Source organism: Pleuronectes platessa, chromosome 3, assembly GCF_947347685.1.
Source record: "Pleuronectes platessa chromosome 3, fPlePla1.1, whole genome shotgun sequence".
NCBI lineage: Eukaryota > Metazoa > Chordata > Actinopteri > Pleuronectiformes > Pleuronectidae > Pleuronectes > Pleuronectes platessa.
The window spans coordinates 29,835,099-29,863,042 of record NC_070628.1 but is presented as its reverse complement, the minus strand read 5'-3'; the positions used below and the strand labels follow the sequence as shown (position 1 = coordinate 29,863,042).

The 27,944-nt window shown below is 37.5% G+C and overlaps 1 protein-coding gene across 1 annotated transcript in view; it reads right to left on the bottom strand.

The window, feature by feature from the left end:
• Positions 1-995: 995 nt before the first annotated feature.
• The window catches only part of LOC128436502 (teneurin-3), a 47,355-nt gene continuing 20,406 nt past the window's right edge, over positions 996-27,944 (bottom strand). Inside the window, exons 2-7 of the mRNA XM_053418227.1 lie at positions 17,164-17,241; positions 4,879-5,001; positions 3,290-3,410; positions 2,549-2,619; positions 1,063-1,350; positions 996-1,009 (exon numbers count right to left, since the gene is read on the bottom strand). Coding sequence (XP_053274202.1) covers positions 996-1,009; positions 1,063-1,350; positions 2,549-2,619; positions 3,290-3,410; positions 4,879-4,981 — 597 coding nt within the window. The 5' untranslated portion in view covers positions 4,982-5,001; positions 17,164-17,241. The remainder of the gene's footprint in view (positions 1,010-1,062; positions 1,351-2,548; positions 2,620-3,289; positions 3,411-4,878; positions 5,002-17,163; positions 17,242-27,944) is intronic.

Genomic DNA, 27,944 nt, shown 5'->3' with positions numbered 1-27,944 from the left:
TATTTCATTTATTTAAATAGATGCTTCAATTTAAAAATCTTTTATTCAGCAACAAAAATTTATAATGTTTTCAGAAACACAATCACATTAATATTACCAAACTAAAAAAAACAGCCATTACTTATTACTATATTTAATTATATTTAGTCCAGGACAAATTGATCATATCACATCTACTGCAGGCTTGAGCATTTAAATCATACTTTCTTACTTTATTTAGCATTTAATGAATGGAATCAAATTGTCTCAGACCACAAAAATCTTCCAGTGAAAATTAATACAAATATAGGAAAATAAGCTTTGTGTAATTGCTCAAATGTTACCTTCTTGACAACATCCAATGGCATTAACCACTGCTACTGTCTTTAGAGAATGATGAGATAAGAAAAATTGCCGGAACAAAAAAGGTAAGTACACCTTATTCCCGATCTCTCTCACACACAAACCACAACCAGCAGAGCCACATTCTGATTGTACTAGAGAAAAATTTAAATTCTCTGATTTAGTAAATAACAATATCCAAGGAATCTTGTCCCATACTCCTTCTAGAGTATACAATCAAAACTAGCATTTTACTTTTAGTATTCAAATCTTCTTCAATTCCTTCAATTTTATTAATAGTTGAATGTGAGCATTAAAACCAGATTCCATCCCAAACATATTTTCCTTGATACGTGCTGTATCCTGTTAGTGTTAAGACAGGGCATTGGAGTGACTGAGGCAACCACTTCTAGTGCGTAGAATAAAGAAGGGAATTTCCAAATATACATATGAGAGTATTTAGACATGCTGGTGGTGAACATTACAGTTTTCAGGACATATATCTATCCTATCGAAACAAGCTTCCTATGCATACTTCAAAAACACCACAATAAAGACTGAAAAGTAGAAATTGAATGAGTAACTCTAGGGGAGATAGTCCAGTCAATAACAGACTACAATTTAACCACAAACAAAGCCATTATATTGAAGAAATACAAAAATACAAAATTGTATTAGGTGAGGGTTTCTGCACACAAAAGAAAAAAACAAAGAGAGAAAAAGGTTAAGAGGAATCCCTACCATTTTCGCTGTCTGACTTGTTCTCATGCTCGGTATCAGTAAGAGTCAGCACCGAGTTGGAACGGCTTGACAGGCAGGAACTCCTCCCGGATGATTTACCCAGGCCGCCGCGGCCCCATGGCCGCATGGCGCGGTCCGGTGACATCACAGCCTGACTCTCAGTATCTAAGTCAGGGGTTGTTCCAACTGAGAACCCGCGGTGAGGAAGGCCCATCTCAGAGCAGAACGCCAGGCCACGACGTGACGGGGGCTCGCAGATTCCCAGCTGACGAAGACTGAAATGCTGACCTGAAATAGATCCAATTATTTTTTCCTAATAATAATAATCTATCCTTAAGCACCTTACATTTTTTTTGTTATGATTTGATGCTGTATAAGTAAAATTGAATTGAATTGATTGGATTCCTTAAAAACATGTGCAACTCAGATTATGTTGATGTTCATCTTAATTAAAATGAATATAATCACCAATTTAAGTCATCTCACCAGTCCAAATCTACAACTATTGTTTTACCAGTTAAAATCTCCTTCATTTAAAATGGGCTTCTGTTTATTTCCATTTGCCAGCCACATTGTAAAGCATGCGGACTGGGGAAAGTATTTAATTAGTAGATACATTTACGGATTTCCTTTGAAATGAAATTGTATGAACCTATTTCACATCAGTTGGAAATGGGCTGAATTCAGTTTCAAATAAAATGTGTGACAATCTTCTAAAATATAAATGAAAAGGTGACAAACAAAGTCTCTGTAAAATCTGAGTTTGTGCCTCTTCATCTTTAATCAGCATATGAAAAAGGAAATTATAAAAGCTTTCTGCAATTAATGGCACAACAAGAGATAGCAAGTGCTGCCGTTCAATTAAAAGTTATATTAATTTTAAATTAGCTCCAATTAGGCCAGCAATGAAAACGAAGGTGATAAGAAGAATGAGTAATTATGATTTTTTTCATTCCTCAAATGTTGACGCTGTGTTAATTGGAGCTGGAGAACAATGGATCGTATCTCTGGTTAAGTATTTTTCTCTTTTAATGTGCTGATGTTTCACTTTCAATGACTCATTAAAGCCTCCGTCACACAAATTTAATAATCTATACCACTTTAACATGCTCCTTCTTATTGTGGACCATTCCTGCAATAAGAAAGTTTTTACTACAATTAAATTGTCAACAAATACATGCCCTAATACAGAATAATAAAATAACACAGGTTTAGGTTTGGATATATTCCATCAGGATTTACTTGGTGTGACATTTAAATGTGTGTCAATGTCATAGTAATCATACATTTCAAAATAACCCCTATTAGGAAAAATAGAGATTACAATTTTTTGTAATTAACATGACATTTCAAGGAGTCGATGGCAAGGCAGTACAGGTAACCTATTTAATTAATCAGGTGAGGCCTATTGCTATAGGTCTGCACAGATAAGCGAGGAGAGGAAAGCACACAGCATCTGTGTCTGTGTCTGTTTGAATGGACTCACCTTGTCTGTTATAATCATCCTGTTCACGGTGAACCATGTCCTTGTGTCCCTTGGTTGTCCCGTACAGTAACCTATCAACGAACGGGAACACAATTTGCCAGATGTGTTACTATAATAAAGGACAGCCACTGACATTAACTGAATAGTTAAAGATTCTTGTAAAAGATTTGTAAAATTATTTTGTATTGTAGCAGAGCTAAGGTGGCTTTCAAGTTTGAAATATATATTTCAAATTAAGTAAAATTCAATTTAAAGGTGTTAAAGGTGTTAAAGTATATATCCATTCAGCATGTGCTGCACCTCATATAGTACATTGCCATTCTCAACCAAATATACATAAACACCAAAGAGTGGAATACATTTTAACTTCAATTGTGTCTTAGCCAATTAGACTACTGAATAATCAACATAGACAGAATCATTAGTATAATCAGTAATGGCAAGGCCAATTTATTTTAGTTTAAACAAACTAGAAATAACAGCTTAAAGAAGTAGATATTAGTGAGCTCATATGGGAATTTAGAAAAAGCATTACTCTAATCGTTCCAGAAGAGCAAAAACTGTACAGTAGAAATGTTAATTAAAATATATGATCTGATGCTTGATATATCCACAATACAGGTCTAACAGTATCCATCGGATTATGGAATAATGGAAGCTACTGTCATTGTTCAAGATAAAATAACAAAGTTTTCAGTGCAAGATATAAGACATTATTTTGTGTGTAATGGCAGTTCTTACCTGGTCTGGTCTTGGTGTTGGTCAAAGGCCTTGAGTGTTTCACTGGACGAGTAAGACTTCTGAGTCGGGACTCGTAGTCCCTGAGAGCCAATGGTACAGTCTTCACTGTCTCCTGATGAACCTAGAAGGGACATTCACAAGCACTCAAGTATCGTGAATTTTCAATTGAAATGTTGGTTGGTTGCAATGTTAATACTACTTATAATAATAATATGCTTTATGCCTTCAGAGGTTGTATTTCTAATATTGAATATTGAAACAATCATAATGATAGGACATGGCTGTTATGACAAAACACCACCACTGTGTGTGTGTGTGTGTGTGTGTGTGTGTGTGTGTACTTGTACTGATATCTTACTCAGAGCACAGTCTCCCTATGAGGACATTTTTGGAAAATGAGAAAATTTTCGCCAGTCCTCACTTTTTCAATGGGATATTTATGCTATGTCATTGATTCTCCTAGATGCTACTGGTAGTGATTTGTAAACCATCTGTTACTTTCATGCTGGTTTGTCTGATGACAAACTGGGGGAAGTATTTGGAGCCAAATCAGGACTTTTACTTTGAGATTATATTTTTTCAATAAAGTTTAAAACTTTAGGTCTGGATCTCGCGTGGGGTGCGTAGCATCAACTGAGAGGAGGGTGGATTCCCGAGTGACAGTCCAACAGAAAAAGCTGGGAAGCTTCGTCGAACAAGTTGCCCTCTGGGAACACATGCAAAAAGTGTGACTTTATTCTTTATATACACCTTATTTAAGAGATTTGCAAACTGACACCGTTGTTATTAGTAATAAAACAATTTTAATTTCATCAACTGATGTTTCCCTCTTCTACACAACTGTCAACGCAGCGTAATATCCACCTAAAATTCACCAAGACAACCTGCTGGTACCAGCGTGCAGGTAAGAAATGCTTTCTCTCAGTAAATACCACACCACCCAAGCCAGAACCAGGCTAAAAGTTTGAAACTGACAAAAATATTATCTGAAAGTCACGAAAAATGTGATTTGAAACTGAAAAAAAATCAAGATCTGAATTTGAAAACATAAAATCGACAACTGAAAAAACAAAGACTTAAAATATCAAAACATTAACTACATTTTCAATTAAGTAATTAAAAGAAGTCCAAAATTAAATTAGTTTTAATTGATAGTTAATTTTTTATTTAGAATTTTGAATATTTGTTATATAATTTTAGTTTGAAATCTCAGTTTTACCATACTATTGTATTCACCAAAGTTCTGGAAAAAGCTTGAACATAAACTTATCTAAATTTAGAGAATTTCCGCTCTATAGTATTGTATAATACTATAAAACTATAAGTTGGTCCTCCTCTTGATATATGAAAATGACGCCCTTTGATACATACTTCCTGGTCTTGCAGTAATCATAGCAGCAGTAATCAGACGACTGCGAAATTTAACAACGCTTCTGGAAAGTCTTATTCCCTAAAGCAATTGATCTCTGGATTTGATTCTGAATAAACTGATCTCTGACATTTAATGAATAAACCAACAAGTGAATGGAGAGACAAATAAATGAACAAATAAATGAATAGGAATCACTGAGCGATCTGTTCAAACTCACCAGTGTACGGTCCCTCTTTATCCCTGCGGCTCTTGGTGAGTGAGCAGTATGGACGTCGCTCTTTCACTTCCATAATGCTTCTGCTTGTGCTGGAGGCAAACATAGAGGCATGCTGCTGTACAGCTGCATAGGTAGAAAGACAAACACACAGAGAGGAACAAAGACAAAAGAAGATAAAGGATGGATGAAGCCAGAGAAATTTGGATAGAGAGAGGGAGGCGGTGTTGGACTGTTGCCAACACAATGATACACGCCAGTGGTTCAGGTGTAAGAGCGGGATGTTTACAGGCAGTTGGCGGTTTGATCACGGTCTTTACCATTCCGTGTGCCTAAGTGTCCTTGCTGCACATAGATGCATTGTATGAATGTGTGTGAATGGCAAGACTGTACTGTTAGGCTCTTTGTGTGGTCATCAAGACGAGAAAAGTGCCACAACAACAAGACACCATTCCAGAGTGACTGTTATACTGTAAAGTGACATCAATGCATGTTACTCAACTACAGTGTACATTATGGGCTCCCGACATGCTGATGCTGAAATTAACAATCCGCAGTCTGATTGCTAGTCACTACAAGTACTTTTGTATGATCCGCATTAAAACTGCACTCATTTATTACATTGAAACTAATTCTGTGAGTCGCGCACATCCAGTGTGTTCATAAAAAGGGATAAAGATGTAGAGAGGCACATTCATATCAGCTTAGACAGAAATATGCATTTGTAGTTTCATCCAATTAACAATATGACTTCAAGTCGTATGCTTCTATTCATTGTTTTATTAATGCTTCTCCCTTGATTGATTCTTCAATCAAAGTTTTAATGTGGATTCTATATCTACTGAATAGCAAAAACACCTCATTAGTATGGGGGTTACAAAGCCACCCTCATACCTTTCAATCTAAATGTACTGTGTATTGTGTGATGTAGCTTCCTGCTCTGATATTCATCAATGCATGAATGCAACTGTAAAACATATCATGTATGTTCATATTTATCATGTAACATTATTTTCATGAACGTAAGTTAACAATCACATTCCTGTCCTCACAGAAGGTATTTACAAAGTAAGGCTTGTCCCAGTTCTTTACAATATGTGACAAAACTTAAAGGGATAGTTCACAGAAAAATGAAAATTCACTCATTATCCACTCACCACTATGCCGATAGAGGGGTGGGTGAAAAACACCAATACACCAACAATACAATTGAAGCATCTGGTGATACTTCTTTCAAATGTAATAAAACAACAGAAAAAACACAACATGCCTCCATACTGCTCGTGTGCTAAAAACACGGTATAAATTATCTGGTTTTGAGTCGAATGACTCATTTTGATTATGTAATTACTGTGTTTCACGTAATGGAACTGAGACACACAGCACAGGTGCTGATCTGTCATGGCAAAATCATACTCAGAATCCCTTCCTGTTTGTTGGTTTATACTGAGCAGGATTGCAGAGCTTTTATTTTGAAAGATGAAGACGAGAGATTGTGTTGGCTGCTTAACAGACCCCAGAAATAGTGACGTGCATTATGAAAACACAATCAACTCATCCAAAATTCAATAAAAAACACACACATGAAGAGTAATAAAACACATTCAGTTTCATTTTATGAAAAAAACGTTGACAATAAAAAGGTTTTTACCAGCTACAATAAACAGGTTTTCTAATTTCACTTGAATTGCACCATCGACTGTTCATAATAAGCTCTGCACACAACGTCCAGCACACAAACAAACAATAACAAGTCCAACTGTTTGAGGAGGAGTCACTTATGACCTTTTCCAAACTGGCAGGTTTACAACAGGCACTGCACTAGTTAGCTTTCAATTGCTACACAAAGCTTTAAATTGCCTCCATACAAAATGATTGTACAAATAGTTGCCGGACTTGCTGGATTTGTATTCCACACACAGAGACAGGAATGCAAAAATGTGCGAGAATCAAATTTTTCTCAACTAAAATTAAATATTGATCATTGATTCAGATATAACAAGAGGCTGAGAGGGGAGGAGAAATGACAGCCAGTCGTGGCAAGACAGCTTTATAAACCATCAACTTAATCTGAGACACTGAGCCTAAAATCCCCTTCCTTCTGATGGTTATGCATGTGTGCTATTGATGTGTAGGTTTGTTTGTGTGATGCACTTTACTGTCCAGATTCTTTGGTTTGTCCATTACCTTCTACTCAGTGTTTACTTAACCACGTGCCTATGTGAATTAATCTCGTTTTGTATGATCACATCTTGAATAAGAGCAGGATGAGGAGTAATAGTGACCCTAATCATTCATTAACCACATGTTCTTATTTCTATTCAGTATATGTCTGTGTCAGTGAAACCTTGGACATCTGAGTCTCCACCTCACACTTCAGACGACTTGAGGTACTAGAAGAACAACAGGAGCACCAGGCAGAACTTCAAAGTATAAAGGAGCGCTCACCATGAAGCCAGATCAGAGTCACATATTAACTACTGATCTGAAATCAACCCTCAACAGCACAGGATTTTAATTTCACACCTGTATTCATTAGGTATATGATGCATGGTTGCTCACTGAAAGTATTTGGTCCATTTACAACTTAGTGGAACTTTCTTTAAAATGGTATGACATTATATTAAAGCATAATGCTATTGATCTACATTCCTTCTCAAAATATGATCACTTCATTAAAACATTTCACCTAAACCATCGAGTCCCACAACCCTTAGGAGAAACTCAATACCTACTAGAACAGATTAACAGATTAGATCTGCAAAATGATTTCTCTGGCAAATATAAGACAAATAAATCTACTTTTATCAGTTACTTTATCATGAACAGACCCGGCTTGTGAGCAGTACGTAATCTAAGAAGCTCATATTCTGTCGAATTGAACTGTGTGCTGCTGCTTCTGTTAATCACTTTGCTCCTGATTTTTGTGTCCAGTGAATTGCTCGACTTTAAGAGCTCCGAGGAATACACACATTCCTATTCAGTGACATCCAACCCTCTTTCTTTTTTCAATCACCTCACTCTAAATTTCTTATTCATATGCACCATCTCTCTCTGTTTCCCATCTCTTTTCACGTAACATGAATGATGACAGGACAGACAGTTCTTAACAAATTACTTATGCATCGTATTCTGTAATGAATGAACAGGATATATTCATTCAATTTAGGGATAGATCATTAATTTGTTTGTATAGTTAAGAAAAGGGAATACATTTCTTTGTCCTGGCCATCAGACCCATGGATTTAAATGGAAAACATGAGCTCAGCTCATTTGATACAAATTTGATACATCCGTGCATATCCTGTGACATTGTATGAGTAACAATGATAACTCTATTCTTTATAGGATGTACTTTTTAAACTTTTATCTTTCACCATTTCTCTACATGTGCTTTAATAAAATACTGAATGCAGACTTTTTTCACTGTATGCCTCCGACTCTTGATGGGATAAAACTGCTTAAGATTCACTAAGTGCAGGACAAACAGATTTAAAAGCTAATTTGTCCCTGCTGTCATTCAAATAAGTAGTGTATTTATTTACACTGTATTATCTATTGTCTGTTTTGTCATGCACTTATTGCTGGTTGTACAACAAAAAGCTCTTTTTTCTTGACTTGTCTCCAACATAAAACAATATCTTACTGCAGACATAACATACTTGTTTGGATGACAGTCACAGCAACACTTGATTAGGGCTACAATTGAATGTTGTCCTAGCTGTTATCAAATCCACATATCCAATCTAAAGTCTTTGACATCTCTTATCAAATCTATTTGGATTAAGCTCTCAATCTTTTTGTAAATTAATACAGTTAATGAAAAATCTCAAAACCTGTAGCGACAGACTGAAAACATTCCCTTTAAAAGAACTGCATGATATGAAATGTTGATCAAATCAATTACACAATTAAAGTGTCATGCAGTACTTGGTCCTGGTTCACAGGTTTAATATGCATGAAACCTTGGAGATTCCTACTCCTAGTCATGGTTGTGTAATGAACTTTCCAAAGATTTTTAATTAAGTTAGCCAATGAGGTTAGGTTTTTCTTGTTTGTCTGTTGTTAATGAGCAGGACAATGCAAAAGCTACAGTACAAATTACCATGACATTTGGTGGAAGAATGCAGGTCAGGGTAGAACCTGTTACATTTTGGTGCACATCCAAATACCTTCTCACAGCATACTGTGTAGGATTGAAACTGCTAATATCAGAAATAATAATTATAGAAACTGGACAGCGCGGTCGTTCAGTGCACTGTTGCCTCACAGTTTGCATTTTTTTCCATCAATCAAACACTGCCAGCACAGCCATACGGGGAAATTTGGGGCCTAGTATCCTTCCCAAAGACACGTGGTATTGGGGACACCTCCAAACTTCTGGTTAGTGGTACTCTATAGATGAAAAAATGGCTTAACAACTTGATAAGATATGAATAAATAAATAAATGTCATTCATTAATAAATACTTAAATACATAAATAAAAATAAATAATAATTAATTAGTTTGGCAGTGAATTAGGATTTATAAGTACCTCTACTTTTATTTATCCCTGTATTTGTGCATGTTGTTTACTGTACTTAACATAAATTAATACAAAATACATCAATAACAGTACATTTTGGTGCAGCAGGCAGAGGTAGGATGTATTGTATTACTTCTGATAGATCACACATTTTTATTTACATCACATTGCACATTGCACATTGTTTACAGTGTCAGCTCTTTTCACCAGAAACTCTATTGTCATCTTCGTCTATGAAATATTTGTGAGGGTTTCCTTTTGTTTTCTCATTTTGCATCTGTTGTGTGTTAGAAATGTCACCAACACACCAACCCACTCCTGTGGAAGATCTCCGGCTTTAAATGGTAAATGGTTTGTATTTATACAGTGCTTTATTCCTCTTGATGACCACCCAAAGCGCTTTATTAAAAACTCCGGAGGCTCTCACTCTGAAGTTTGCATTCACACATCCTTTACAGAGAAACCTGTCTATAAACCCATCACACTACGGAACAATTCTAGTCTGTTTGAAATTCTATATTTGGAACGCAAATCTTGCAAACTATTCATCTAATTGACTTGGCATGTGTATTGCCAGTGGTCATGGGAAGTGCAGTGCTGAGTTTGGTGTGACTTGGAAACGCGATACATTCATCATTAATACAAACGTAGTAAACCAGCAACCAGCACTCTGTTATAGTAAGAAGCATAACAGGCTTGTGAAGTAGCTGACATTCGATATATTAAAAAACGGTTATATGAATCATTGTACAGAAGACAGGCACGTGAAAACAAAGAAAATTCTATTTCATTTAATGAAAACAATCTTAATTTATCACAATATGATAAACTCAAAGTTTTCTAACTTCACTCTGCACCATAGTGTACATAAAAAGCTTTGCACACCATGTCCAGCACATGAACAATAAACAAGGTACTGTATGAGGAGTTTCCCTGGGTCTTTCACTTTGGAAAGACTTCTCATGTTAACCTAGTGGAAATTTTGAGTTTCCAATCTTTGTAGTGGTAAGAGGGAAGGGTGTGGCTGGTGTATAAATGTGCGTAACAGACGGTCTCAACAGACATAATTAACGTTTTGATGGTGAGAATGCTGCGGGTATAAAAACCTTTTTTTTTAAACATCAAGACTCTTGTTTGGTATATGTAGGATGTATGATGATGACAAAAAAAAAAAATAGAAATGCACTCAAAGAAAAGTTACAGCCATGCAGCATGTTTTTAATGTTGAATATGTGCTAGATTGTTAAAATGAACTTGATAAATAAAAGAGAAATGCAGGCCAGCAAAACAGACCGATGAGCAGAATATATGTATTGTGTTGATATACATGTTGTGTAGATATTAATAACAATGCTTTAAAAGTTAAACAATGTGTCACTGAATTAAAGAGAACTGTGATATGTATATGTATGTATATGTGTTTTCATTGAAACTGTCATAAAAAATTGGATCCCACACTGTGACCTTGTCTTTGACGAGTTAAATGCGACAGATGCCATTCACCAGCTATAGCAGAGGCGTAATGTGTGTAAATCCATTTGAAAACATACATACCTCAAAACATAGACCTTTTTTTTTATTGCTGTTTCAATCAATTCCAGATAAATAAAATTCCAATTCCCATTGTCCATGTCGGGATTGACATCAGCACCTTTCAGGTGATGACATGTGCAGAGTTTTCATCATATAGTGATAATTCAGAAGGGTTAGGATTTTGTAGATGCAAGCAGCAAAAATCAGCAAACTCAGAGAAAAAAAGTTCGGGAGGCAAAGAGAAAACAACAGGATGGTTTAGTTTAGGTAATTAATTATGAGCAGTGAGAACCAAACAGTGAAAGGAAAAGTAAAGTAAACATTTCAAAGGTTTTTAATTTTTTTTCCAAATAGGAGAAATCACCTGGGTCACTGTCCATGTTTTAGTTATATTATCAAGAGGTGAGAGTTTTTAACAATTTTAACAATTTTAAACTGATACAAACTCAATCTTCTTAGGATTCATCTGACCCCATAGAAAAAAATTACTGACAGTCCATACAGTCACAGCACAGTTTTGGCTCTTTGGAGAGATTTGGGTTTCAGATTCAGTGTTCCACTTCATCTGTCAGTGTGGCCACAGCCCTGTAAACTACTTAATTTCAAACAGTCAGCTCTCAAAAGATATTTCTGAAAGCACTGTAACCATAATGTCATTTCACTATACTCCACACAGGGTGCCCAGTGGGGATGGTTTTAAGAGCAGCACCATTGTTTTCATGGACCTTTTTGAAAATGAGCACCAGAATTTGGATGATATCACATTTCTTTTATGAAAGACTCCAAGATGATATCACCATCCGGCATGTACTGCGTGATGGAACAGATGAGAAATGGAATGATGATGGAGGAGTTGGGAGAAAATATCTCTTATAACTCTGCAAAGAATTTCACGATCAATGCACAACACAAAGTGCAATGTTTTCAAAGTGCCTGTCGGGAGGCATGATTTTGGACAGCAGCATGTAGGCCGAATAGCATCTATGAAATGGGTGAAGGAGAGATATCTTCTTGTGAAGACGAGGGACCTTGCCAAAACGCAACGTCAATTTTTATAAAATCTTTCGAGAGCTAACGTCAATTATTGAGCAAATATCACAAATGACCCTTCTGATGAACATCTTGAACTGCTTCTCTGTACACGACACCTGATGTCAGATGGTGGGGATAAAGATGCTATCCTCAGTTGATTTGTTTGGTAACACACATTATGGTACACTTCCAACTCACTTCATATCAAAAGCATATTTGCTCTTTATTTGTTATAAATTATACATTTCGTATTCTGCATGATAACATTCTAAAACCACTAGGCCAACAACTAAGAGTTTTCCCTCAATAGCCTCCTAATTACTGCTTATTAATGCTAAGTAAGGACGTTGTTGTGTATGACTTACAATCTTAATATACTTTGCTCAGTGTGGGCCTTTTGAGGTAGTGGTACAAAAATAATATTTATTCTACCTTATGTTCTGGCATTGCCCAAGTTTAAGGACATTAGCAAGGCATTTTTCGATCACTATCTTTTAGGCCTGAGATAATGATTTGAAGTTGCCGCAGTTCTCCAGGTGTAACACAGTAAAACAATAATACCTAAATTAGATAACTGGCTTTCTTTATAGACATGAAGCCATCAATATCAATAATTGTTGCAGTAAAGATGCCCATGTTAATCAAATAAAACAACTCTTATTTGTAAAATACTGTAGCAGCAGAGTCACATCACATATCAGTGGATGAGAGGAGAGTTGACAACAAGGAAAGGTTTCTGTGGCGGAGCAAAAAGCTGTCACATTTCCGATTTAACCTGATGCTAGAAGAGAACAGATTTGGGGGGATTTAATTTTGACAGATTGCTGTAGAAAATCTCGTATTTATCTTTTATTTAGTCAGTTTTAGCTTTTAAAATTATCTGTTGGTTTGGCAACCCTTGTGACTAACAAGACCCGACTGATGGAGATTTTAAAACTCTGCCGAAATACCATCTGCTCTAACTTGAATAATAATCCACTCTGTTTATGAAGTTGGAGCCACTCAGAGGGTAAAAGCCGTTTCGGCTGACACTCACCCTCTTCACCCAGAGTTTTGTCTCTTGCCATTATGAAGCAAGAATATCTCCCTAAGGAGGATTGAGCAGACTTTTTAGAAGTATTTTTTTTACTGGTATTAGCAGCACTTTTTCAATTTCATTGTATTTTCATGTGTATGTCTATGAATTTTTGGTTTGTGTTTATTATTTTGTCTTATATATTGTTACATCCACCAAAATTATTATTATTATTTCATCTGATTTTGCTTGTTTGTTAGCAAGATTACGCGGAAACTACCTGACAGATTTCCATGAAATTTGGTGGAAAGGTAGGCATGACTGCAAAAAGAACGCATTGCATTTTCAAGCAGATTCATATCAACTCTTTCACAAGGCATTATAGAGGTTTAGGCTTGTTGGAGGTATATGCGCTTCCTGAACTCCCTTCTAGTTTATAATGTGTGCACTGGTGTTTACAACTGCAAGTCAAATTACCCCTTGGGCATGAAAAAGAGCATCCATCCCGCCTTGTAACATTATTGAGGCAATCCACAAACTTTAGTGCGACGAAGGTGGAAGCCTCTGGAAATAGTACTTTTATCAACAAACTCACAACTTCAAGTGCACCACAAGAGTGAGGCTGCCTACAGCCAAATCTAATGTTAAAGATCAAAGTAAGAGCTCTGTAGATACTGAGCTGACTCGTGGCTTTTCATGTAAATAATTGTTAACAATGGGGTTTGCAAAATTCTATGACTCCACACTTTCGTCCAACTCTTAAATAAAGAAGAATTCCTACATATATATATATATATTGTATAAAATTGGGTTTTATATTAAACTTGGCCTAGTGCCATATATAAACATAGCTACCCTGTTATTGTGCATTCAATACTAAGCTATTCAAATATAACACGGGTTCATATATTCATGTTTTTATTTTAAACATACATGTAGAGGAGACAGTGAATCCTCAAGCCATTTGTGGATGGCCCACATACTCTCACATTAGTGAAATGTCGGACCCTGATGGGTTTCAAACAACTTATCTGACCTTGGACAGATGGAGGTCGTCAGGCAGAGGGTCAAATCAGCCTCTCAATATGTTGGATGCATGTTAATGTGTATTTAAAGACATTTAAATTTGTGGAAAAAAAAATTGGTTAGATAATAAATCCAAAAATATAACAAATTGTCTAATCAACCAAACATTTCGCGACCCCCCCTGCAGTAACTCCACGGACCCCCTGTTGAAGACCTCTGCTTTAAGGGATAATATCAGAGGGGGGGTTCTGTAAGTGCTTTAGTGAGAAGAAGCAGTTAGGTTAGGTTTTCTTAGGTTTAGGATTTTTGTTCATCTGTCCTCGCTGCACAACAATCCAGTCAACAATGCTCATCTGAAAATATTCCATGCATTCATTTTTCTTTATTTAAGCCACCAATCATTTCACCCTCCCCGTTTCCTATATATCTTTGGTGTTTGTCTTATTCCTCTTTTCCATTCTTTCTCTCATTCCTTCTGTTCTTATAACTCCCACATTATCTGACCTGAGTTTAAGAGAGTTTACAAGTGCAAATCTGCTGGGATAATCTCTCTCTCTCTCTCCATCCCCTACCTTTCCCCTTCTCCCATCTAATCCCCCTCTATCCTCTGGGATTAAAAAAGAGAGAGGGATGAATAAAAGAAAAACAGTTGCATGGATGCCACCGTCTGTGAGACAACACGCTCACAGGGACATCTGTGGTGAAAAATCGGAAAACTAAAAATGTTCACTTGCCATTGTCTCCAAGTATATGTCTCTGTAAATATATCTGTAAGAGTTCAGTCTAGACCTGCACTACATAAAAAGTGCCCTGAGATAACATATGATGTCATTCGACTATGAATAAATGTAAATTTACTTGACATTGAAGTGAGATAAGCAAGTACAGAAGACCAGAAAGGTGGCAGCAGTGTGCTGTGCTGTCTGTCTTTATTTATACAGCCACTGGGCGTTGCCATTGATAAAAATAGACAAGTAGACACATGGGCTTTGTTATTATTACAGGCTCACAATGAAACCGACAAAATATTTAATTTGGCCAAACATAGAAATGTTGTGGAAATTTAGCCGTCCAAACTTCTTTTAATGGAGCTTTGTCGAGTACATTCATCTAGCAGAGGTGCCTCAAGAGCGAGAATAATATAATCAGTGTTGGAGGATGTATGGAATTAAAAAGATCTTAATAATATCTGCTTACTTTAAGCTTTTATTTATATTTACATTAGATTCATTAATTTAAAACAAATGTTTTGGAGCCAGCAGAACTCAAACTGATACCGCAAAAGCAACCTGCATTCCAACCAAATGTATGAATTGTATCTAAGACACCCACAGACATGAAACATTAAACATTTCAACCAGGTTTTCCACTTGGTCTTTCATCATTTGAGGTTTGCAGTTACTGAAGAACTTGCCCCACCAACTGCCTTTATTAATGAGCTTTTTATTAAGAGCTTTGAAACTTTGAACTCAGTATGCAATCAGCAGTACTTCCCTCAAGCATCTGTTTAGCTTTAGCTTAAATGTGAGGTGGCTGATGGATTGAGTAACTAACATATAAGCAGATACCCGTAGCCACTGGAGTGATGAATGGAGGGAGAGTGAAGGTCTTATGTGTGTTGTTAACAATAAGTCTATTGATTTCAAGTTCACAACTTCTCAATCTGTCACGGTCTTTCTTCCTGTGTCTTCCATCTCTCCTAACTCACGCGCCTCTCATTTGCCTCCTCTCCTTTCTGTCTGTTGGGTAATATCTTTATGGATTTCCCTCCTCACCCATTTGACTTCCCTACATTTTTGCTCACTGTCTCACTACATAAAATTAATAAACAAAATAAACAATTATCAATTGTAAAGAGAAGAATAATTCCAGGGAAACTAGGGGGTCTACCTCTGACAGGTCTTGATAGAATGAAGTTAAATTCCTCAGACATGTGTTTGGTTGAAATACGCTTTGTTTCATTTGAGCAGATGCTTTATCAGAAAGGCGCCAACCATTGATTTTGGCAAAGCAATTTAGAGATTTAGTTTTTTGAATCTCAGGTCTTTGCTCCTCATATTTCACGACAACTTCCCCTCAAGTTGTATGCCTGAAATAACATTAAAATGACACACAGCTGCCCAAGCAATGGATTAAAAAGTCTATATCTCCACCATGTTCTTTTCTTAGTTGATTTAAAATAAACCTACTTCAAGTCTGAAGTTTAAGGGGAGACATTAAAATAGCTTGTCATTATGTATACACTTCCTTTTTCTTCCCGAGTATCATGATAAAATGTCAACAAGAGTCAGTTTATGTCCCTACGGCACTGCAACCATGTGCGGTTGACTTGTCACTGAAACAGAAATATGACAGCAGTATCTCCATCACAACCAAATGAGAGTTAATAGTCACTGGTACCAACAGTGTCACTCAGTAAGAATTTATGCTGATTATTTTACATCCTTTGTGCTGCCAAAACAATGTAGCAGACAGCAAGCTGCATTTTAAAAAGATGTGAAACACAAACAGCAGCTGGAATCACACTGACCTTTACACTTGTTTTTTCTTGTCATGCATCATAAAAGACAGCATTTGTTATCTCACATTTACCATTGTAGAAATAAAATAAAAAGGTTAATAATAAGGCTCTGTTCAATGCTGCAACCATCCTCACCCCCTCTGACTGACACACTGACACACACACACACACACACACACACACACACACACACACACACACACACACAATTGCTGTCAGAGTCCTTCAGCGGAAACAGCTTTTCCTCAAGAGCTGCCTTCCAAAAGCACTTGACAGGAACAAAAATTGGCAATTCATTGCTTTACTTGTTCATTTCTCCCCCCCTTGCTTCTCTCTCTTTTATTGATTGCAATCACTTGTTTGCTGCACGTGTTCAAATTGCAGAGCATGTTTTATTCCGTTTTTATTTTCTGAACTGCGAGAAGAATGGCCCAATCAAGGCAAATTGGTGCTAATCTTCTTATTCTTTAATGAGAAGAAGGTTGAGAAACAGAACAATTTCAGCAAAAATTAGTAAGATAGAAAGCTAACTATACAGAAGAGACAACCGAGAGGCAGATTGATAAAAACTATACAGTGATGGAATGAGAAACAGATGAAGGCACAGACAAGAAGAAGGTTTGAGTTGAACCTACCAACTTGATGAGCGGTCTAGCAGATGACTGGCACTGATCTGCTGTTAGGTCGTGTCATTCCCTTCTGTACTGTCCAAGCTATGGACAGAAAAAAAGTATAAAATCAGAAACAAGTTATTTCCAATATGCTTGGCGGTTCCAGACAGTGTGGTTCACTTTTGACACAGTACGGCCATATCTTAGAAATGTTGTATTTCTTCTTATTAGCAAAGGTTTGACAATGGAAAAATAAAATAAAGACTGTAACACTTTAAGCCCTTTGGCACGGCAAGAACCCCATTGGTTGAATGAAGACAAGGGAAAAGTCCCCATTACCATTGTTTCAAAGAACCCAATGTTGACTTTGGGTTGACTATGAATGTAAACAGCAAAATAATGACATGCCACCATTCAAAATCACCTCTCCGACCCTCCCCCTGTTTTCAGTGACATGTAAAGATATGCTTATTCTGTCTTGGACAGGGCTACATATGTTGTTTAAGTAAACAACTGGTGCTATATGCATAACCACAGGAGGTCTCTCGGCAGGAAATGCTAAACATATCCAATTAGACTGTAAGCAAGTTTTTATTTTTTTATTTTTACTGTGAAACTGGTTCATCTGACATTAGGATCATAGTCCACAGCTCGGATTAGTTCAGGCTGACTTGACAACTTTTAGCAACGGACTTAGGTTGAGATATTGTTTACAGACGTGTTAGAAGGATATTGGAACTGTACAGAGGATGACCAGATAAGAAGGAGTAGGAGTGTCTGTGGGATTGTTTTGGTGAAGTCTGACAGTGGTGGCAACACACACACAAAGTAACACAATCCTTTCTAGATAAGCTAGATTGATCTAGATTCAACACAAACAGGGTCACTGAGAGGAGTGGCAGGTTTATTTAATCGCTTGAACAACGGTAAAGATGACAGAACTGAGAGTATAAGGACATTAGTGCACTACAACAGATGTATTATGTTTGAATTCATATACTTTTTTGTTTGCGCATATACCCCCCCCCCCCCCCAAAGGGTTTTGGATAACCGGAAGAGGAAGGCACAGAACATACACAACAGATCTGAGTGAAAGAGAAAAAGCAACTAGTGTTTTTATAGTGAGCCAAAACACTTGCATGCCGGAAAAGGCATACATACATACACGCACCGGAGACTGGAGAGGTCCAGCTCTTCCATGTGACATTGAGCTAATCAGATTTGAGGGAGGGTAGTGTTTGATAAACAAATCCCTCTCTTCTCTATCTCTCCCCTACGTTCTCACTAATCATTAGAAGAGCTTTTAGAGTGCAGAGAAGCATTCCTATTTACTCACTAATGCATGACAACAGCCACATCTACTCCAAGACGATGAATAAACAACTATTTACCCCATAACCACTCTTCACACTCAAAAGCCAACTCCTTAACAAAAGCTACAAAAAGTTTCATCAGCAGGGCACCACCACCCAATTGGAAAGCAGTCTGAAGTCAATTCTGAATACAGTTAACATGCATGCAAAAACACACACAACTAAGTAAGCTTAAAATCTGAGTCTTCTGAAATAAAACAGAAGAAAGCTTCAAAACGCAGAGATCTCAGGCTACGTTGACCAGGTCATTTGCAATGACCCATTTGACTGATTATGTTTGAAAAAGGCCTCAAGCTGCCCATACAATGGTTATCACACTAGACCTTGGCATTTCTTACACAGCTCGCTATTAAATGCAGATACATCGAGAGAAAGATATAGTTAAATAATACAAATGTTATAGAGAGAAAGAAAATGTGTGCTTTCTCCTTTGACAAATAACATTTCTTGTATGTGAGTAATACACTTGTTACTGTAGTGAATATTGTGAACTAGACATAAAACTTGCATACCAGAAAAATCACAGTATCACAGCTAATTCGTTTAGAGACCTATCAATATACAGGTAGTGGATTCAACAACTATTAATGAAGAAAGTACAATTACAGATTCTATGTGGCAAAAGCCAAGGACACACACAGTAAAGCTGCTTTCCAACATGTACTGAACTCCAGACATTCTCCGAACATTCCCTGTTTCTCAGGAGGCTCTCCTGCCAGCCCTCTTGATATGTCAGTATGAGCCAATGAGAGAACACAACCTGGGGATCTTGAGAAGTATTCATCACAGAGTGAGTTGGCATATTGATGTTGAAAAAAAAAGAAGAATCATGATAAAAAGTGTTGCCAAGTGTTGGAATTAATACTAGTTACATCCTGCCTCAACATGCTGCACCACCCCTCCCTGAATCCTTCAGAGATTTCCGTGATGTTTTGAGAGCAGCAGATTTTTTATGTATGAAAGACAAACACCGGAGAAAGTCCGGACCCAACAGTACACAGCCTGTCGGAAAATTGCTAAAGACTCTGTCTCAGGTTTAAACACACTCAAGCAAACACATTGAGAAAAGTTATCCATCTTTGACCTGTTCTGCAACTTATATTGAATCTATTAACAGTTCTTCACATAAGCATGCAAACACATCAGTGAGTTATCAAGATACAGATAAAGGCATTAACACATGCTTTAATTTTCCCCATCGAGAACTCTGTTTGACCTCTAATACTTTTAACCATTTCACAGACAAATTCAAAGCCATAAAAAAACTTGTGAACTTATTTTAACTGGCTGATTGCAGAGCCTGTTTTCTTTTGGGGCTTTTTTCTGAACTGCGAGACAAATGGCCCAATCAACGCAAATTGGTGTTAATCTTCTTATTCTTTAATAAGATGAAGGGTGAGTACAGAATGAACAATTTCAGCAAAATGAACAAGATAGAAAGCTAACTTCACTGAAGAGTAAACAGGAACCCTGACTGCAAGTTAGCCCTTTTTGCCCATCATCATGGTGGCTGACCACACTAATGCTCACATAGCTGAATAGGATCAAATCACTGCAGCCAGTATCCAACATCTGGTGCAGAAGAGTGGAGGATATTATGGTAGTAGAGGTTTGGCTATTGCTTTGGAATGACAATAAATATACATAAATGCAGTATTAAGGGATCCGAATATGAATGATATGTGACAAATTGTGTCCTCCAGTAGCTAGGTATACATCATTAAAAACAGTTACCAGTTTTAACGTTGAGGCTGATCAATTTTTCTTTGATAAAGACATTTTAGTGTTCTTTCTTTTCATATTCAGCTAATGGTCACTTGTGATTCAGCATCAACTGTCTAATAAATAGTTCATTTTGAGAAAAGGTCAAACCTAACTTACTTAACATATAGATATATGGCACAAAGCAACTTAACAAAGACCTCCATTTGTATTTTAATTACTATATCTCTCTCTGTAAGTAAATCCATTCATCTGTTTATCTATGCTCTGCATCTCTCTTAGCTAGAGGTATTTTTTACCCTGCCAAAGAAGCAACATAACATTCTGCTCGTAGGAGGGTTGGCTGAGCCGCACTGTTCCTTTTCCATATTTATGACTGAGAGGTGTGCAAGGAATTGCTTCCACACCCCCTCCCACTTTATCTCTTCATCTTCCAACTATCTATCCATCTGTCAATTTTCCCATAGTACCTGCTGATCAGTGATATTATCCAAACTGCTGTAAGTACATTTGCAACAGTATTTCATTTTCAAACAAAATCCACCTTGTTTTTGTCTTTCATGTTCTGACAATTCATTATTTAGTCTGCAATCTGTATCAATGTGTTGTTTATGCAGACTCAAATTGCAGCAAAACACATCATGGCAGACATGAAATGGGAATGGATAATATGGATGAAAGATGAAAATCTCCAAAAATGATTAACAAAAATTTTGAAAAAAATAGCATGATTAAACACAAACTTAACCATCATCTATTGACATTCAAATCCCCTCAAACCATGTTCCAGGAATAGGAAAGATTTCAGGGTACATCTATGTCACATGTGATGGCTGCACCTGCTGCCAAACAGTCACTTTAAATGTGGGTAACCCTTCTGCACTCAGTTTAGTTTATTTATTTATTTACTCACTTAGTTGACCTTTTGACCTCAGTTACATTGCTTTCACATATACAAGAGCCATACAGATAAATAACAACACATACAACATATTTTGTACATTTAGATTAGTTCACAGTAAATAAGTTCTTATTTGTAGCGCACACAATTAGTCATCTTTTGTACAGTCATAATTTAGATTTATTGTTGAGTTTGCCATGAGATCTACTTTTCCTGTTTGAGTTACCAGTGGTGCAAATATATATATATATATTTGTTTATGGCCACTGCCCCACTAACAAAACTGATCAACACATAATTTCAAATATTTTTTAAATTGTGTCAAATCTTTCTTCATTGCAGATCTTCAGCTCATTATTTATTCAGTTACTCCGGACTATGTGGTTTTCCTTTCCCTCTTTCTCACTCTCACTCAATTAAAATTACATTTAGAAATGAGATTGCATAAGCATGTGCAATTTTATCCCGATTAATCGTGCAGCCGTAATGGTTACCCCAGAATCCAAACATTCAGGGAGAGGTAAATGTCTGATGGCCTCACAGCAACAGCTCCGGTTGACCTCACATGACCCGTGAGGTTGTCATGGCAGCGTCAGCCTTTTTCTCAAAACACCACACTGTTCCATTACCGCAATGTAATTTATTCATGAAACCATTACTTTACAGGGTCACTGTGTGTCTGAAAGTGTGTGTGTGTGTGTGTGTGTGTGTGTGTATATGTGTGTATGTGTGTGTGTGTGTGTGGGTGCGTGTGAGGAATATAGAGAATTTCTGCTTTTGAAAATGATAGCAAATATGTGAATAAGGATGTTTTTGTATGCTCGTGTGCATGTGTGTGCTAGATGTATTAAGGGCTGTTCAGGTGTAGTGGCTACAACAGGTGAGAAATGTCAGTCATGCTGCATTCAATGTTAGTCGCTTAGGAAGTTGCACTACATATGCAGCTGCCATTACTAAGCAACCAAAACTGCTTGTCCAAATAGCCGAACGGGCTAAACAAATTTAATGCCGAAAAAAAGTAAAATATAAAAAAAATGCTGTGATCGCACTCTATTTATGTGTACACTCAGTAGATGCTACATCTGAAAAGACTGTGCACGAGCATGCAAAGGCTTGAGGTTGTAGTAAAAGCTGAAACTAGGCTAAGAGAGGTAAGTACATTCAAATGAAATAATTTTTATCTTTGTAATACATACTATCAGGATCCTTGGCCCCCGATTGGGACTGCTCATTCTGGCCAATAAGGTTGACAATTTTGGACTTCAACAAGTAATAAATGTTGGAATGTTTGCAACTTTGTCATTTAAGATGATGTTCATTATTTAAAGAGATGTTAAAATCTTGATCCTTAATCTGGAAGAACATTTCACATAAATGCATCAGATTATGCTCAAAGGCATTTCCACCATAACAAGAAAGTAGCATAATTTTAAAAAAAAATACAGGATAAACAAATGAATGGGAAATATTTTGATTCAGTTGTGGGTCAGCAGAGGTGGGAATTTTTGTATTACACGTATAAAGTCAAGGATTAAAGTAGACATATGTGAATCCTACATACAGCATCAAATAATCTGTATAGCACATATTCCTCGGATTTGGAGTAAGTCTGCAGATAGGAGAATATGTCTGAAAACAGGATGTTGTGAAAAAACTAGATTGGGTTACCTCATGTCTTCATCTATAAATACCGATAAGTAAGTAAAGTGTCCTTTAGTAGAGTGCTGATAATGATAACAAATGAATACTGTAATACAATGATATATCATAGAGCACAACATGTGACCTGGAAATCTAGCTGAGATGTGTGTGCCTGAGATCTGTGGGTGATAACCTTGTGCGTGTTCGCTCCCTGTCACTATCAGAGGCGCCTGCAGTCTGAAGGAAAGCATCTGGTTTCAGCATCTGGACACACACACACACACACACACACACACACACACACACACACACACACACACACACACACACACACACACACACACACACACTTTGGAGGTGTGTGATAGGGACAGTGAGAGGACATCAAGAAGGTTATCTGTGATCAGCGCCTGCAGTTATGTTATACATGAACACATACGAACAAGTGCACACAATACAGAGACAAACAAATACGTCTCCTCTCTCTCCCTCACACACACACACACACACACACAGACCTGTCACATTTTGTTTCTTGCTGCCTGTTTCACTTCCATGATAAAAAATACAGGGCACCAAGGAGCATTATGTAAAATCAGCAGCTTGGTAATCCAGACAGAAGCTGCTCATATCCTCACTGACGTCCATTTCATTCCTTGGGCTGATCTACTGTATTTGATCATACGAGAATTGGTTACTTTGGTTAGAATGTGTTCAAGTTTGTTAAAATGGTAGTGCATTTTTTGCATAATGAAGATACATGGGTGTGATATAGATTTTTTATTAAAACCTGCTCAATGGCTAAAGACTATAACATTCCATCATCTAGGGATAATAAAAAGTCATATTTGATAGAACATAAAAAACATTTTAAGAGCCTGTAAGGGACCATCATTATCTGTAGTTTATTTAGCAATTACTGAAGGGCCATGAGATAAAGTAGAATAACAGTGATACAAGCAACTACTATAGGCAGTAGGAATTCTTTGAGTCTGATTTATTTTGGTTAAATTTGACCTAATTAAAATGTTGTCAATATCATGATGCTGACATTTTTTGATAGTACCTACCTTCATTTTCAATTAATGTCACTCATATCAAAAATCAATAGTAATAATCAATCACAAATGAATTATTTGTCGTCCATTTTGGTGATTGTGATCTTTCTTTAACCACTTTAAGGGCATTGTTGGTGCAACATGTACATATACCTAAATTATAAAGAATGTGATATCTCAGAAGTATGGGTGAAGGCAAACGTCTGTGTGAGAGTATCCAAAGTTACTGGGGACTTTGTCTGCCTGGCCCCCTAGAATAACATCAGCAGAAAGTCCGCAAAAGTGGAGATGAGCGCATTTCAGGAGATTTCCCGCTGGATTAACTCAAGCAAGTTGGATGGTTGATGACATCCCTGAGGCCATTTAAGCCTCTGAAGTGAGCTGAGAGCCAATTAGAGGCACATGCATTTTGTTCAGCTGAACTGGGACAGATCTAAATACCTGCAGTGGATCTTTGATTCATCTATTATGGCTCGGGACCCAAAGTGTTGCTGCCCTGCTTGTGGTGGGCTCCAACATGATGAGCCCACTTATATAGTTCAATGAGCATCAAGTCCCATGATGCTGCCGAAAGTAGAAGGTAATATTCTTTCTTCATCAGTAACAAATTAAAATATAACAATGAATCAGGAAATAAAGGCTGCTCTATTCCTACGTTTCCTCTTTAGAAAACCCTAACACATTATGCTGAATGCCAAATCAATACAGGTCTGCATTTCATTCAGGTGAGTAGAGAGCAGGTTACATGGCCACTAGTACAGTTACTTGGTTAACTTTCTGTCTGTTTCAAGGAATAGATGGAGATGTTTCTGGTCTTAAAGGGATAGTTCGCAGAAAAATGAAAAATCACTCATTATCTACTCACCACTATGCCGGTGCAGGAGTGTTTGAGCCCACAAAACACTTTCAGTGGTAAAAAGATGGTGACCACATCTTCAAACATAGAATAAAACTGAAAAAAAATGTGGCCCTTGGGCAAGAGCATGGAGGCATGAGCAGCTCCGGGCTGAGGATAACAGAGGACATTTAGGATACTAAATCATTTACACACCGTGTAAATGATGCCGTCCGGGTCGAATTTGAATGTCTGGGCTTACAGACACTTGGATGACACAACAGGAGCAGTATGGAGGCATTTTATGTTTTTTTTAGTCGTTTTTTTTACATTTGAAGGAGTGGTCCGCCAGTTACTTTAATTGTACTGCATTTTACTTTTACTTAAGTAGATTTTGACTGAAGTATTGTACTTGCGCAAGGCAATTCTCACTGCAGTGGTACAGAGCTGCCAACTGTCACGCTTCCGCCGTGTGACACACGCTTTTGCATGTTTTCACACGCACTCACGCCACACATCCAATTTCTCACGCCAAAAAAAACCTGGATCTTTTAAGTGAAGCGCATGACTAAATCTATTTTAACTTGTTGACGAGACGAGACGAAAATGTTGGTGGTTGACTAAGTCACGATCATTTTTTAAAACATCATCGTATCAGGCCGTCATGAAGTACCAGGAGCGGGCGAGTGTGTGTGTGTGTGTGTGTGTGTGTGTGTGCCCCAGATAGCGCACCGGTCCCGAGGCTCCGCCCCCCGCCCCGCGCACTCGCTCAGAGACACAAGATCTGAGCTCCTTCACTTGAAGGAGCTGGTCACTGACTCACCGGCTGCTCAGTGGAAACAGTGAAAACACAGAGTTTCTCTGGTCTCAGCTGATCAGAGCTCAGCGTCTTGATCAGAGCAGAAGCTGCAGTTGGTTTCTACCGAGCTGCAGTTTCTGTGTCCGCCTCCAGCCTGACCTGCTCTCACTTTTCGTTTAAATATTTCGCCAACTAAAATATATATTTTTAAGCTATTAGGCTGCAGCTATACGTTTTTATTTATTTAAAAATAGGGTACTTCTTATTTCATACATTTCCCACAAATACGGGGAGGACTCAAATAACCCTACAAAGGTCTGTGTTTAATTTATTTCAAAGTAGGCCGACACTTGCCTGTGTATTTTCTTCTCTTCATAAGCGTTTGGTTTTTCCTTTGTTGTAACAGGTAAAAATATCAATCAAATGTCAACAGTTTTCTTTATTGTTGTTCGATAATTTCATAAATGCAACAAACCATAGTTTAGTATAGTATAACTTTATATAAAACTTTATTAGCTTTGTTATCAAATATGTTTTGCGGCTCCAGACAAATTTTATTTTGGGGAAGAGGGTCCATTGTGTTGCTTAAAAAGGCTATTGTTTAAGCACTTTATTTGTTGCACTTTTTTGTCTGATGGAAAGTGTGGTGGGAGGCGAACATAAATCATTAACTGCTCTTAAGAATACAATCATTTAAAATATAAGTTAGGTTTCAGTTCAGAATTAGTTGAAAACCATTGTAATCAAAATGTCAATCAACCTACCTTGGTCAAATCTTAAACAAAGGTCTATTAATTAGGCTATATTGTGGTCATTGAGGCACAACAATAGTTTTCTGGTTGAATGTTCAGCTCAAGGCTAGAAGGCCCTACAAGTCATGATCAGAGGAACATGAATCAGAAGGAGTTCAGGTATTGCACATCTTTAGCATACCACCCAAAAATCCACTAGAATGCAGGAAACAACATCTACTTAAACCAACATTTCCTGGGGGTGGACCTTCAGCTATGTCTTTGCGTCACAGAATGTAACCAATGTTGTCCATCTCCAGTCGGCCGCTCCTATCAACGACTTCGGGCCCCAAAGGCCACCAGAATGCAGCGAACAACATGGATACAACGCCAAATTCCAACAATTCCCTGATATTTGAGCCACCAACGTGTGTGGCTGTGTGCGCGGCAAAATGTTGGTCACCCCCGACAAAATCTCACTCCAAGGTTTTTTGAAAAGTTGGCAGCTCTGGTGGTAGATGCGGCATAGAGTGGATGACGTTCCCTCACGTGCACGTTCAACAAATAAAAACTGATCGTAAAGTTCACTGTTCGCGAAAAATATGCGCGACATGCAGAACACTGCACAGGGAGCCATTGCAGAGCGGCAGCAGAGCCGCGTGTTCCGACCCCTGGCTCCGTTGAAAGAGCGATTTGTTTACTGCTCCGCCGTTAAAGAGATGCGGACGTCAAAACATTGGTTCGGCTAGAATATTAGTTCCGCCTCGCATTTTCCCCTCCCGGTCGCGCGCACCACCTGTTGTGGGCGCACCACACAGTTTGAGAATCACTGCGCTACACAGGGCCGGCCCTAGCACATTTGGCGCTCTATGCAAGCGTCACTCCTGCCCTGTCCCCCCCCCCCCCCCCCGAAAAAAATATATATTTTTTTTTTTAAACAATTTCCCACAAAAACGGAATTGCAACTTTCAGACGGTATTTTGCCCTGTAAGACTGCATTTATTTTCAAATAAACACAACAATGATCTCAAGACAGCGTCTCTCCTCGGGAGAAGGAAAACATTCTGTAACGTTTTAGCTAGACCTCAGATAATATGAACTTGTTCACCGTTCAAATTAATTATTTGTCATTAAGTTGCGTTCAGTTCAACGTTCTCATAAAAATGAACGTGTTCAATGAACGCGTTCTTTTGAACTCGTTCATGCACAACACTGCCTGAAACTCAACACTGGCCTACCTGCCTCGGCCGCCTGCGAGCCACTCTTTAGCTGTGCTGCTGTTCACTGCAAAGCGAGCCCGGATGAGCTCTACTCACCTTGAAAATCAGCTGCTGCTCAAACTCAACAAGAAGTTTGTAGACTAGTGCTCTAAAGGTGGATCAAAGTTTAACCAAAAGTTTAAATATACAGAGGCATTTTAACTTTTTATTTTAGCTGTCATGTGGTTCATGTCTTGACATGTCCTCCCAAAAGTTATTAAATGTTGTGTTGACATGTTACATTTTTTATGTTTGATATGTTTAATGTCATTGCACTTATATTTGTTAAGATTCTCCTTTAATAAAAAATTCCTGTTTTGGGATTGGATTTATGACCCCTTGTCCTTTTTTGCACTGTATAGGAGCGGCCCCCATCAAGTTGTTGGAAGTAACTAAGTAACTTTTACTTAAAGTACCTTTTACATTAACTACTTTTTACTTTTACTTGAGTAGATTTTTAGATGGGTACTTTTACTTGTACTTAAG